This window comes from Dipodomys ordii, unplaced genomic scaffold (genome assembly GCF_000151885.1).
Source record: "Dipodomys ordii isolate 6190 unplaced genomic scaffold, Dord_2.0 Scaffold66, whole genome shotgun sequence".
NCBI classification, from domain to species: domain Eukaryota; kingdom Metazoa; phylum Chordata; class Mammalia; order Rodentia; family Heteromyidae; genus Dipodomys; species Dipodomys ordii.
Genome location: NW_012267282.1, coordinates 501,410 through 515,529, shown reverse-complemented (window position 1 = coordinate 515,529; position 14,120 = coordinate 501,410). Strand labels below are relative to the sequence as shown.

The 14,120-nt window shown below is 58.7% G+C and overlaps 2 protein-coding genes across 2 annotated transcripts; one reads left to right on the top strand and one right to left on the bottom strand.

The window, feature by feature from the left end:
* Window positions 1-2,076: 2,076 nt before the first annotated feature.
* On the bottom strand, window positions 2,077-6,539 carry Ddx51 (DEAD (Asp-Glu-Ala-Asp) box polypeptide 51). Its single transcript, XM_013023200.1, has 14 exons — window positions 6,012-6,539; window positions 5,429-5,579; window positions 5,017-5,162; window positions 4,854-4,925; window positions 4,607-4,713; window positions 4,346-4,454; window positions 4,119-4,264; window positions 3,816-4,014; window positions 3,615-3,730; window positions 3,424-3,540; window positions 3,123-3,224; window positions 2,919-2,982; window positions 2,697-2,831; window positions 2,077-2,493 (listed from the first exon to the last, which is right to left on the bottom strand). The coding sequence occupies exons 1-14, from the start codon at window positions 6,537-6,539 to the stop codon at window positions 2,467-2,469; spliced, it is 2,019 nt and encodes a 672-aa protein (XP_012878654.1). The 3' UTR covers window positions 2,077-2,466.
* A 103-nt stretch (window positions 6,540-6,642) lies between these two features.
* Noc4l (nucleolar complex associated 4 homolog (S. cerevisiae)) lies at window positions 6,643-12,169 on the top strand. Its single transcript, XM_013023100.1, has 15 exons — window positions 6,643-6,765; window positions 6,868-6,988; window positions 7,343-7,449; window positions 7,992-8,099; window positions 8,381-8,530; window positions 8,610-8,709; window positions 8,825-8,859; window positions 9,200-9,250; window positions 9,328-9,439; window positions 9,674-9,734; window positions 9,975-10,085; window positions 10,226-10,386; window positions 10,819-10,901; window positions 11,804-11,917; window positions 12,003-12,169. Exons 1-15 carry the CDS (start codon window positions 6,643-6,645, stop codon window positions 12,120-12,122), a joined length of 1,557 nt encoding a protein of 518 aa, XP_012878554.1. The 3' UTR covers window positions 12,123-12,169.
* The last annotated feature ends 1,951 nt before the right edge of the window (window positions 12,170-14,120 follow it).

The window sequence follows — 14,120 nt, the reverse complement described above, 5'->3', positions numbered from 1 at the left end:
GCCCCGCCCTGCCCTGCCCCGCCCCTGCCCTGCCCCTGCCCTGCCCTGGGCTGGGAAGCATTCTGTCCACGCATTCAGAGGGACCCTATGGGGCCAGCACACCAACTTCTGTTGCACGGTAGCAGCAAACCTGTGGTTCTGCGGGTCAGCTGGAGTGCCGCTGTCCGGCTGGGGCAGGCCTGAGTTGAGGGGGTGTCATGCGTACCTTTTAGGCTTGGGCAGGCCAACGGTGGCTCTTCCCCTTACTGCTCTCACTGAGGAGGTCAGCACCCAGCAGCACACACCAGTGTCGTACCACTGCAGCCGCGCAGCCGTGTCTGCTGTTCCCACTTCATCAAGTCCACACTGCAGTATCTTCTGCCTCCGTGGCTTGTGTACGCCAGAATGTGGTGGCATTTTCTAACACTTACCCCAAACTTGCTTTTGAGTTACTGATTTGACATTTGGAAAAAAGCATAAGCCAAGTGTTGCAAAAAGACTTGACGTGTTATTTGTCAGCTGAGCACTGTCTGCTCACAGCAGGTCAGTCCTCTCCTGGTGTGTGCTGTACCAGGGAGCATGGTCTCCCCCACACTCTTCAGATCTGGCTCCCGGTGAGGTGACAGCGTCTGCTTGTCAGTACTGTGTTCATCCTTCTTTGTTCCTCCCACCATGTTGGCAGCCTTTTCTTAGAAGTCAAAGCTGTATCACTTATTTCAGCAGGCCCTACATGGACTATCTGCCAAAGTTCTCTGCAAGTCTGGAAGAGCAGATTGGGACTTGGGATTGAGGGCATTGTGGGCTGGCCTCCTCCCCAAGCCTCTCCTCTCGCTCTGAAGTGTGCCTGCAGCAGGCTCCAATGCACAATGTGAGCAGACTTGTTCTTACTGTCACTTGGTGACAGCAGCTCCCACCAACCTGAGTGATCTCCTTTCCTGCCTTCCTCCTCTAAGGAAGTATGTATGAGGTTTTCAGAACAGAACATAAATGCAGAATCTAGAACTGCAGACTAACCCACCCCATGGCAAACAGGACCCAACTAGTCTTAAAGCAAGAGGAAGGCCAGACATATCTAATGCTCCCTAGGGGTCAGGCAAGTGTGGGACAAGCAGATGCTGGACAGGCAAGGGCTTCCTTTGTGCGGTTGTTTTTGTTCACTTTGTAACGTTAGCTGTTGTGTTTCAGAATATAAGGAACAAGTCTGAATTGTAAATACTTTGTAAACACAAGCATTTGTACTTGAAGAGTAGGATTTTAAAGGGTACTGATGTGTCCTATCAAATGAAAGGCATAATAAAGTGCCCCTTTTTTATACTTCTTTTGTGTTATCTGTAATAAAATAGTAGTAGTTAAAATAAGATTGTGAGCTGAGCCACAGGCTGGTGGCTCACGCCTGTAATCCTGGTTACTCAGGAGGTTGGGATCTGAGGATTGCAGTTTATAGCCATCCTGGATAGGAAGGTCCCGTGAGACTTATCTCCGATGAACCACTAAAAAACTGAAGTGGAGCTGTGGCTCAAAGGGGTAGGGAGTTAGTTTGTCTTGCTGGCTTTGAATCGCAACCCTCAGACCTGTCTCCTGAGTAGCTAGGATTACAGGCACCTGCTTGCTTTGAAATCAAAGTTGGCCGCTCAGATGGGAAGCTGATCAATGCGTGCCCTACAGGAAGTCAGAGTCCTGGAGGTGGGAAGGGCATGGAGTGCTGTGGGCCTGACCTGGAGGTGGGTGGGAAGGGCAGGGGCGCTAGCCCACATCTAGGGCTAGTGGGAATTTTCCAGATGGTTGGGAGGAAGGGGAAGTCAGGGACTGAGGCAGGAGAATGTCTGGAGCCCTCCCCAAATCCAGGTTCCCAGAGGCAGCCTTGCACCTACTGAGACCTGTTCTTGCAGCTCTTCCGCTCAGACAAAGAAAGGGGTAAGAGTGGGGGTTGGGGAGAGTCGTGTGAGTTTGGGGGCAGCTGGAGGCACCTCCAGTAGATGTCCAGTCTGTCTGAACATGGCAGAGGGCTCTGCCGCCAACATTTTTCTGTACTGTCTTCATACAAACAAAATTAGTTCCTCTTTGAAAAAAACAACAAAACTTTAATACATAAAAAAATGGAGATGGTCAATGACAGAGTCTCTTCATCCCAGGGCAGAACGTGACACCTGTGATGTGAATCACAAAGCACTGCTGACTGTGGACACCTGCTACTATGAAAAGATCTTTGATGTCAGTCTCCCCATACTTTCCAACTGTCCTAGCCAGGCTTCAGCCTCATCGGAGTTTATTTCCAGAGACCAATGGGACCCGAGGCCACACAAATCCCATGACGCTTGCAGGCCTGAGCTGAGGTCCAGGTTGTGCCCTACACAAAGGAAACCGGCGGGAAAGGGGCCATCCACACTGGCTGCGTCCTCAGAAGTTTCTTCTCACACAGCATCCAGTGCTCAGGACAGATAGCAGTTAACCAGCAGCAGGGTCCCTCTGGTTCCCCAAGTCCCCTGCCTAGACCAACTTGGACGTTTGCTCTTCCTGCAGGAGGTAGAGAAGTGTTAGTACCTGTCCAGGCTGTCTGCAGGGCCCAGCCTAGCATCAAGGAAAAGCAAGAGTGAGCTCAGGCTCATTGAACTCTCTATGGCTTTAAGTGGGCACTGGAGGACACACATCCTCAGGATGAGTCCTGACATCTACTCAAGACCCTGAGGCTCAGCTGTCCCAGGCCCAGTAGTCCTCACCTTGACAGTCCTCTCCAACTGGGACAGGGCTTCCTGATACCGAGGAACCAGCGGCTGCAAGAGCTCATTGGGGACCTCATTGCGAGTCAGCTCAGGCACCCCAGCTTTTGCCAGCATGCGGAGGAACTTCTTCTCCTGTAAGGAAAGGTTCTCACATGCCAGTTGCAGCCCCCCAGCACCAGAGATCTCCCCCAGACTCCACTGAGACCCACAAACCCTCACCTGCACTTTCAGGAGCAGGGTGAAGGCCTGTCCAGTTTTTCCAGCTCGAGCTGTTCTCCCAACTCTGAAATCAAACACAGCTGTCTCCAGACAGTGGCCCTGACCCTTCAGATATCTCACAGAAGGACAGTTCTTTGCTGGCCACACATGGAGCTCTTGGGAGTGTACAAGCTCCGAGTCCCAGAAGCACTGTACCACTCTCACCTGTGCACGTAGGTCCTCAGGTACTGGGGCGCATCGTAGTTGACCACCAGCTCCACACCCTGCACGTCAATGCCTCGGGCAGTGGCGTCTGTGCTGATGAGGCTGATGGAACACAGCTCTGAGGACTCTGCTAACCAGAAATGTTACACCCCACTTAAGCCCACCCTTCCTCAGAGAAAGCAAGAAGCTCCAGGCCTTGAGCCATAGAGTTGGGCACAGGAGGCCAATTTCTGGAAGCAATCACCCTTCAGAGAGCCCCACTCCTTTATACAGCAGACTCTGCCCCTGCCTGAGTACTCACAGCTGGATCTTGCCCTGCTCAAACTGCTTCAATATCTTCTTCCTCTGGCTGGGTCCGTAGCAGGAGGAAAACTCAGCCACACTTATACCTCCAAAAGCTTGTACTAGCAGGAAAAGCCTGGGAGAGAAGACGGATCTATGTGGTGCCAGGGTCCCAGTCTGCCTCAGCATACATGCCCTAACCTAGCTTACCTATGGGCATTCTCTCGGGAATTGGTGAAGCAGAGGGTCCTGGACACGTCCGTCCTAAGGACCAGGTGCAGGACTGCAAGTGGCTTGGAGCTGAGTCTGCAAGGCACGTAGTGGTGCTGTGGGGAATATAGAAGGGGTGAGGCAGGAGGCTGGGGCCTGGGCACCACCGTGAGCCCCGTGGGGAAGGTGTACTCAACTGACCTGGAGCCCCATGGGGAAGGCATACTTCCCCTTGGAGTCCCCGTCCATTGTCATTTCCCCATCCTCAGTGCCCCTCTGAACCACGCCTGTAGAGAAAAGCCGAGGCCGATAGAGGCCAAGCCGCTGCAGTTTCTCAGGATTCTGTGTTAGGGTGGCTGAGAATAACAACTTCTGCAGAGGCATCTGAGGGTAGCAGGTGCTGGAAGACAAGGGGAGTGATGGCAGGATGGGGCTTCTAGTGCCGTCCTGACTTGCAGGACAACCTCTGTCGGCACAGCATGTGTTCAGCCACAGACAGGATACCTCTGGGCAGTTACAGCTTGGGGCTGCCTTCTCTGGAGCAGGGCACAGGGGTCTGCAGGGCCCTTGCTGTGGAAAGCTGCTGCCACCACCCGTGGCAGCCAGGACTGGTGCATGCTGTCGATCATTCGGTCAGCCTCATCAATCACCTTTAGAAGGCAGGAGCCAGTTAGCTGGGACACTTGCTGAGGCTGGGTCAGCTCAGGGACCAGGCTCCCAGGGTAGGTTACCAGGAAGCGGAGCTGCTGGAGGCTGAATCCTGGAGTCTGATCAATGTGGTCCACCAGGCGGCCAGGTGTGGCCACCACAATGTCAGCCAGGCAGCGGTAGCCATCTGCTCTACAAATCAGAACAACAGAAAGAAGCTGTTCCCAGGACTTTCTAATAAGCACTACCTGTACCACACACAACACTTCAGCTCACTCTGACCCCAGTAATCCAGCAAGCACACACAGGGCGCCTCTGGAGGAGCCCACCACTGGCACACGTACATCTTTTGGACAAGGCTCTCTTGTTCTTTAGCCAGCGACTTCTGTCCGGTAACCAGGGCAACACGGAGAGGTGTGGTGTCTGTGTAAATGTTGAACACTTTGCTCACCTACAAGAGGTCTCTGTCACTGGCCAAGATTAAGTGCTGGCCCTACCTTGAACTCTAGTGTAAGTCACTCAGGGACTGAGGTCCACATGTGCCCAGTGGGGCGGCTGGGCACTCCGTACTTGGAAGTACGGTTGATATACCTGCTGGGCCAATTCTTTGGTGGGCAGCACAACCAGGGCACGGACGTGGCAAACCACACGATGCAGCAGGGCCTGTAGGGAAGGTGGGAAGGAGGGCCATCTGCATAAGTAGGGGTGGCTCTCTGCTTCCTCAGTGGGCAGAGAAGGGGACCCTAGCGCTCACCTGTACAACCGGGATGACAAAGGCCAGAGTCTTCCCACTGCCAGTTGGGGCAGAAACACAGAGGTCGCTGGGCTGGTAACCCCCTCTCCCCACCAGAAACCCACTGGCTGCGTTCTCTAGGAGGGCTGGAATCACAGCTGCCTGGACTGGACAACAGCAGGGAAGAGACGGGCCTGGTCAGGTTTACAGCAGGACCAGCCCTACCTTAGGGACCCATTTGCCCAAGGACAACACCAAGGGCACAAGGAGGGCCTGGCTTGAGAAGCCCAAGTGTTTACACCAGGAGCTCAAGCTGCAGGACACCAAGGCACACCTGATGTTTCATATGGCAGGGACTTCTGCCCCATGGCCAGCAGCCTGGAAGAGGCTGCTCTAGGAGTGTTCCCTGCCTGGCTGCCAGGGGCTGGAGCACCTGGAAAGTAGGAGGAGATGCCATGTGCCCTCAGCTGTTTCTGCAGGTCAGGGTGCACCTCAGGAATGGCCTCGAGTGGAGTAAGATCCTCGGTGACATTCTTCTTGACACAGCTCGGCTCAGCCAGCCACAGTGGCAGGAAAGGCTGGACCTAACCCCAGAAGACAAGAGAGACCAAGAGAATTCTGCCAGTGAGAGGAGCAAAGCAGGCAAGAGCCACAAGAGTCAAGCAAAGAGGCTGGCGGCCCCAAAAGGCCCTGACCAGTCTGACTTCAATCCTCCACACGTCCAATTTCCATCCCACTTTCCAAATGACATCAACTCAAACAAGTGTGGCGGCAGAAGGCAGCAGACCCACCCAGAGCACACCACAGGCACCCCAGCATGAAACTCCGCTGCGGCAGCGCTGTCGGTAGCGGTTGTACTGCCTGCTGCCTGGCTGGACACCGGTCCCGGCCTGCTGGCCCCCCAGAGCCCCACTCCCAGGGCGCTCTGCCAAGCCTCCTCCCGCCACTGCCGGCGCCCAGGTGCCAGGTGAGGATGACGCGGAGACCTCCGCCGTTCCCTCCCCAGCGGCGCTCACCTTGGGCGTCTTGCTCCGGGCGAAGCCTCCCAGGACCGGGCCGGGCCCCGGAAGTCCAGGCGTCTCCTTCAGGGAGCGCCCGTCGAGGGCCGCCTGGGCCTCGTGGCGCTCGCAGCGCGCCCGCGGCGCCGTCTCGCCGTCACCTGCGAGGCAGCCGGGGCCCGGTGGGGCGTCTTCCCGCCGCGGCCCAGGTCCGCAGCCCGCGCCGGCCGGCCCGCCCGCGCCGGCCTCCTCGCCGTCCGCTCTCCGCCGCTTCGGCCGAGGCGCGTCGGGGCTCCCCGGCTCCAAGCCGTGGATCCGCCGAGGCCGCCGCCGAGGCCGCCGCCGCCGCCGGGCCGCGGCCTGCGGGGTCCCCGCGGCAGCCTCGGGGTCCGGCTCCGGCTCCTGCCGCTGGCGCTGGCGCTCGCGGGCCCGGCACTGCAGCCGCTCGAGCAGCGCACGGGCCCCGCGGGGCCGCCCGGCCTCCGCCTCGGCCTCCGGCTGCCCGGCGCCGAGGCCCGAGTACCGGGCGACGTGAAACAGCGCCATGCGCTCGAGCGAGGCGAGCGGCCGGGTGCGCGGGCGCGCCTGGGTGACGTCACGGGCGCGCCGGGATGACGCCGCGGGCGCGCCGGACTAGGCTGGCGGCAGCATGGAGCCCGAGCGGGGGCCGGCGGCGGCGGGCGCGCGTCCGGACCTGGGCGGCCTGCTGCGGGCGGTGCTGGCGAGCCGCGGCCGGGCCAACTCTGTGTTCGATATCCTGGCCGTACTGCAGGTGCGCGGGCCGCGGCGCCCGGGCGCCCCGGGGCGAGGCCGGAGGCCGGGCTGGGAGCGGTGGCGCGGGCCGCCGGTCACCCGGGCTGGCCTCTCTTTGCAGTCTGAGGACCCGGAGGAGATCCAGGAAGCCGTACGCACGTGCGGCAGACTATTTGGGGCCCTGCTGGAGCGGAGAGAACTATTCGTGGGCCAGCTGCCCCCGGAGGACACGGTCCGGGCAGGTAAGGGTCCCGCGGGAGGCGGGAGGCGGTGGGAGGACACGCCGGGTTCCCTGGGGGAGGGACGGGATGTCTGTGTCCGCACGCGTGAATGCCACCGAGGAGTCATTGCTCCCAGTGCGCTTGTGCCACACTCGAAGGCTCACTTGCTACGGGTTGTGTGTTCAGTCTGCGACACGCCCAGGCCCCGGGGCAGTGTGAGGAGAGGGGTGAGGGAGTGGGGGCAACGTAGGAGGGCACCTGGTGCCTGTTTTCAGGGCTTAGGGAATATCTGGTAACCGTAGGGGTCTCGGGGCTGGTTCCCTGCCTGGCGGTATGTGAGTGTCAGGTCAGATGGCCTCCAACTGTTCTCTTCAGGGACCCAGGGAGCCGTGTGTAAGTATAAGGTGTGGATGAGACACCGTTATCACAGCTGCTGTAACCGCCTGCAGGAGCTGCTTGCCCATCCGGCGTTCCAGGTCAAGGTGAGGTTCCAGGTCACTTTTGTCTGTCTCCTCTCCAACTCTAGAGTTTTCCACAAAGCGGAGGCGGCAGGCAGCAGGAGAGGGGGTGCCACGGCCTGTCCTCACATGAGGCTGTTAAGCTTTTTGGTGCCATCCTGCTGCCCTTGGAGGTGTAGTGTTTGTAATTGTGGTTCTAGAACTGTCCTGAACCCTGCTCTGCATGGGTCACTGTTCTGGTTCCCGTGCCTGGGTCTTTGCTCAGTGTGTGAAGTTGACAGTGGCATTCCCGTGACTGAGTGTCAAGGGAACGGTCACGTAGCTCCATGCCCAGATGCCTTTGCATCATGGTGCCCTCACCCCTTCTCGTGGTTGGGACTTGCAAGCCCAGACCATGAGTGGAGACAGTACAGAGCAAGACATTGCAGGGTTGTTTTTTTCTTTCTGCTTCATAGCCTAATCCTGAGCCTGATTTTAAGGGGTCCCCAGACTGAGGTGTGCTGGGGGCCCGTGGAGGGTTACCTGGAGGGGAAGTGTCATGGTGTCTCCATTCCCACGCTTCACAGGAGCAGGCCCTCAGGGTGCTCATGACGTTTGTGCAGCTGGAAGGAGCGCAGCCCTTGGAGAAGGCCCAGTGGGAGGGCCACTACCTGTTCCCCCACAGTCTCTTCAGGGTGAGCCCTGGGGACCCCGAGCACTGCTCCATGCATACAAGATGGGTTCTGGGAGTGAGCTGCCTGGGCTGGTGGCTGGGGGCTGGCATACTCTGGCTTCTTCTTGCCTTGGGGGCTGAGGGACACTGACTCCTGCAGGTCTCTTGAAGGTGTGTGGGGGGGGGTCCTTGGCAGTGGAAAGAGGGAGTATGAGGCCAGACCCTTGGTGGTGGTGGCTCAATAGGGCCCTGGCACCAGGTGCTGCAAGGGGGAGAAGGTCCTCACTGCACCCCTGCCCCCAGGTAGTGGTGGGAGGCCTCCTCTCCTCCGAGGAGGACCAGAGCCTGCTCATCTCCCAGTTCTGCCAGTACTTGGAACATGATGACATCCGTTACCACACAATGCAGGCGGCTGCGGCCACCACAGCCAAGGTCACCACCCAGCAGCCCGAGGTGAGCAGCTAAGTCCGTCACCTGCCCGGTGGCACCTCAGGGAAGCAGGTGAGTGGTACTCAGGCCAGGTTTCCTGCAGGCATCCCTCACCTTCTGGAACAATGCGTTCACACTGCTGTCTGCTGTAAGCCTGCCCTCCCAGGATGGTGAGGTCACCAGCTTCTATGTGAAACACACAGGTAATCGTTCTGGGCCAAGCCCAGAGAGGGTGTACAGAGCACTGACCAGGTCTGACAGCCTGGCTGCTTTGCCTCTCTCTGGCATGCTGGGAAACACTTCTCATTATCCTTACAGAGCTGTCCAACAAGTGGAAGGTCACTCATCTGAAGGTGAGATACTTCTAGAGGCTTAGTTGGCTTTCCTGGGGCACAGCATCCTCTTCCTGGGTAGAAAGAGGCCCAGTGACGTAGGCTGTGATATGTGTCTGGTCACTTTATCCCTAGCTTTGGGCTTGAGCCCCTATGCCCTCTGTGCCTACAGGGATGTCCTTGCCATTTGTACTAAGGCTTCTTAGCCTGCAGGCCCAGGTCTGGTGCTGCCAGTCTGGCCTGCGGCTCCAGGCTCTGTGTGTGGATGGGCAGAGGACAGGCAGGCCCCCAACACCACCCCTGGGCTGGGGAGGGGGAACGTATGGTTCGGTAGAGCTAGTGCAGCACTGTCTCATTGCAGGAGCATAGGAAGGCCTTCCAGGCAATGTGGCTCTGCTTCCTCAAGCACAAGGTAGGATAATGGGCCTGGGGGGCTGTGGTCTTAAAGTGGGCAGCCACCTGTACCCTGACTTCCTGTGATCTTCCCAGCTGCCTCTCAGCCTGTACAAGAAGGTGCTCCTGGTTATGCATGACTCCATCTTGCCTCACCTGGCCCAACCCACCCTCATGATTGACTTCCTTACTAGTGCTTGTGATGTGGGTGAGTTCACACACATGGTCACGTCTCTTAACCTCCTAATCAGCTTGAGGGTGGACTCGGTTTGTTTCTCGCATGTAGATGGCCCAATGAGCAGGGGGCCTCCAGCTTTACAGCTGAGGGCGCTGTTGCAGTGGCTGTCTTTCCAAACAGGCCATGGGAGTGGTTAGGGTGGGAGTGGCAAGAACAGTGGGCCTGAAGCTACCAGTCAGGCGTCATATCTCTGTGTGTCTGCAGGGGGTGCCATCAGCCTCCTGGCCTTGAACGGACTTTTTATCCTGATCCACAAACACAACCTGTGAGTGTCGGTCTGGGCTGAGCTTCCTGGCCCTGGGCCTCCAGTCCTTCTGGCCTCCCTCCCTGGGGGACTTGCTCCCCAGAGGACCGTGAGGGTGCTCGGAAGTCCGGGGCCTGCCCAGGAGACTTGGGGGCAGGACGGGTAGAAAGGGGAGGAGGAGGAGCTGAAGCGCTGATTTGCTGGGGCTTTGGTCTATCCTCCTTCCTGGTCCCCATGTGGTCCCCATTCCCCCTGTCTCAGGGAGTACCCTGATTTCTACCGGAAGCTCTATGGCCTTCTGGATCCATCCATCTTCCATGTCAAGTATCGGGCCCGCTTCTTCCATCTAGCTGACCTCTTCTTGTCATCCTCGTAAGTGTTGGGAGAACCCATCAGGCTTCAGAAAAGCATAGGAGGCCGGGGCCACGCAGGCTGCTGCTAGGCTTCTCCATGGGACGGCAGCCTTGGCTGCGGTGGGGCCTGGAAACTTCACACCCTGTCGCCCTGTCCAGCCATCTCCCTGCCTACCTGGTGGCTGCCTTCGCCAAGCGCCTTGCACACCTTGCTCTGACGGCACCTCCCGAGGCCCTCCTCATGGTCCTGCCCTTCATTTGCAACCTGCTGCGCAGACATCCTGCCTGCCGCGTCCTGGTGCACCGCCCGCAAGGCCTGGGTGAGTCCAGCCCCAGGGCTGACCCCACTCCAGAGAGCACCAGTACAGGCTGCAGACACCCCCCCCCCCCTCACACACACACACTGCTGACTCCACTCCAGAGAGCACAGTACAGGCTGCAGACACCACCACCCCCCTCACACACACACACTGCTGACTCCACTCCAGAGAGCACAGTACAGGCTGCAGACACCCCCCCCACACACACACACACACACTGCTGACTCCACTCCAGAGAGCACAGTACAGGCTGCAGACACACACACATCCCAAATCCTGACACAGCGGGGCTGACCTGGGCAGCAGACTCTGCACCTGCCGTGTCCTGGTGTGGAGCCTGGTGAGTGCGGCCAGGAAGACCCTGCCAGGCAGGACACCTGGCAGTGCCCCGTGGAGAGCAGCCGGCACATGGGGTCTGGATCTTGTTCCTAGAGCTGGATGCTGACCCCTATGACCCCATGGAGGAGGATCCAGCCAAGAGCCAGGCCCTGGAGAGCTGCCTGTGGGAGCTGCAGGTGAGCTGCTGGCCCCATGCTTCGGATGGGCTCTGGCAGCCCCAGGCCACCCCTGAATTTGCCACTCCATCTCTGACAAGAACTGCATTACCACAGTGCTGCCCATGCTGGCCTGGCTCCCAGGGAGCCCTGTTTGATCCTATCAGCATGTCCACTCCCCCCCCACCCCGCCCCCAGCAGCGGGAGGTCTGTGCGTCTGGCTGGGGTTGCACGGCACAGGCTGTGCACAGCACGGGGGCTGTGGCCCTTGTGGATGGTCCCCACGTCCTGTCCCTCAGACGCTCCAGCAGCGGGAGGTCTGTGCGTCTGGCTGGGGTTGCACGGCACAGGGGCTGTGGCCCTTGTGGATGGTCCCCATGTCCTGCCCCTCAGACGCTCCAGCAGCGGGAGGTCTGTGCGTCTGGCTGGGGTTGCACGGCACAGGCTGTGCACAGCACGGGGGCTGTGGCCCTTGTGGATGGTCCCCACGTCCTGTCCCTCAGACGCTCCAGCAGCGGGAGGTCTGTGCGTCTGGCTGGGGTTGCACGGCACAGGGGCTGTGGCCCTTGTGGATGGTCCCCATGTCCTGCCCCTCAGACGCTCCAGCAGCGGGAGGTCTGTGCGTCTGGCTGGGGTTGCACGGCACAGGCTGTGCACGGCACAGGGGCTGTGGCCCTTGTGCATCGTCCCCACGTCCTGTCCCTCAGACGCTCCAGCAGCGGGAGGTCTGTGCGTCTGGCTGGGGTTGCACGGCACAGTGCACGGCACAGGGGCTGTGGCCCTTGTGGATGGTCCCCATGTCCTGCCCCTCAGACGCTCCAGCAGCGGGAGGTCTGTGCGTCTGGCTGGGGTTGCACGGCACAGGCTGTGCACGGCACAGGGGCTGTGGCCATTGTGCATCGTCCCCACGTCCTGTCCCTCAGACGCTCCAGCAGCATTACCACCCTGAGGTGTCCAAAGCTGCCAGTGTCATCAACCAGGTCCTGTCTGTCCCTGAGGTCAGCATCGCCCCGCTCCTGGAGCTCACTGCCTATGAGGTACTAGGGTTGGTGCAGGGGCTGGGTAGGGCTGTGGTAGGGTGGGACTGTGGAGTGCAAGCCCAGGACCATGGGTCCCTTACAGATCTTTGAGCGGGACCTGAAGAAGAAGGGGCCGGAGTCGGTACCCCTGGAGTTCATCCCCGCCCAGGGCCTGCTAGGCCGGCAGGACGACCTCTGTGCCCAGCTCTTCACGCTCAGCTGACCCCAGCCACCACTCCATCCCCACCCAAATAAATGGCTTCTATAGAAGAGTGTTGTGGAGAGAGAGGGCCTTGGGAGGGTCTGGTTCCGCAAGCCAGTCTGTAGCCCTGTGAGGCAGGAAGGGGCTGCGTGGGTCTTCGCCTTTCCCTGCAGCTGTGCAGGCCTGGGGCTCCTCACTGGGTCCGCGTGGCCTGGTACAGGCAGGCCCTGGAGGATCACTTGAGCCCAGCCTGGGAAGCGCCCCGTCCTAACCAAATTCCAGGCACTGCCGGTGTGTTCTGCAAGGCCCCGAGGTGCCCCTTTGTTGGTGGAATTTGGGCTTCAGCAGATCTGTGACTTGCCCTCTTTCCCTCACCAAACACTAGCCATGGCAGAGGGTCCCAAAAGAAGGTAAACTGCTGTTGTCTGTGAACAGCTGAGCCTCTGGCATTCAGCTATAGCAGACAGCAGATCAAGAAGCTCTCCATTCCACAGCTTAGTTCTCTTACTAGACCGGTTCTTTTTTTGGGGGGGGTGGGGGTGGGGGGGAGGCCATGGAGGGAGACAGGATCTTATTAAGTAGTCCAGGTTGGGTTCAAACTTGAAATCCTTCTGTCTTAGCCTCTCAAATGATGGGATCATACCACATCTGGCTTGATTAGGACAGTACTTACTGAGCACCTATTATGTGCCTAGAAGGGTGTCTCTTGTACCTTGGTATGGAAAAGGACAAAGCCATGCAAATGGCTCTCCTGGTGCTCCCGCCTCCCTCCGCTTCTCCCATAGGAGGCGAATGTGAGTCATCCTTAGGAGTGGAGCATACACCTAGAGAGATGTGGAGAAGACCGCCCGGTGATAAGGAGCACTCGAGCAGTTAGTTGACATTTAGCAAATTAACGGTAGAAAATGAGATGTCAGTGGCGTCTTTCCAGTATGCAGCCTGTGTTGAAAGCTGCAGCACACCCCGCTGACCGAGCCCCACGCTTGGCGGAGGAGCGCCACCGCCCCCTGCCCTTCTGCACCGCACAGGCTCGTCTCCGGGCTGGCGCCTGTGTGACCTCTGACAGCACAGCTCTGCCCCAAGCTGGGCAGGTGATCAGTTCTCCACCTGCATGGATGCCCTAGGCTGTTAGGTGGTTGTTTCTGCACCTGTGTGGATGCCCTAATACTTCTGGTCCATGAGCTGCAGCCCTGAAAGATTCACGCATGAGTGCCCGCTGCAGGCTGTGCTCTCCTCTTCCCTGCCCTCTCCCAGCCTGCTCTGGCGCAGGCTGCATCATCCTGGTCACCTCTCCATTGTCCCTCCTCTGTCCCTTCTCTCCTCCCAGGGCTTCCTGACGTGCCATCCTGGCAGGTGGAGGCACATCAGGCTTATTTGTTCCTGGTTTTGACCCTGGGCCTTGTGCATTCCATTAGCCAGGTGTCCAGAGCAGGAGCAGGGCCTGGAATTCGATGTGGCCATGGGCTTCCAGCACGAAGTCCGGCAGCGCAGAGACCCTCTGCTCAGGACACTGCTGCCATCCCAGCGTGACCCCATCTGACCCTCTCCAGGACGTCCTGCCTGTTTTCACTGTGGCTGTGTCCACATTAATCATGACCGAGATCTAAGTTCACACCCTTTGTATCAGTTTTCCTCTCATCCTTCAGTTTTGCCACTACTGTGCTAAGCTGCTCATAATTCTGCCTGTCAGGTTCTGAGTCTGGCTTCTGCAGGTGGTTTTCTTAGGGTGATTCTTCCTGTCTTTTTTTTTTTTTTTTTGGTCATGGGGCTTGAACTCTGGGCCTGAGCATTATCCCTCAGCTCTTCAGCTCAAGATGAGCACTCTACCACTTGAGCCACAGTGCCAGTTCTGGTTTTCTGAGTGGTTTATTGGAGATAAGAGTCTCACCTTTCCTGCACAGGCTGGCTTTGAACCATGATCCTCAGATCTCAGCTGAGTAGCTAGGGTTACAGGCGTGAGCCACTGACGCCCGGCCCTCGTCCTCTGTCTTTGTGAGCACTTCTTTCCCTCCCAGCTGC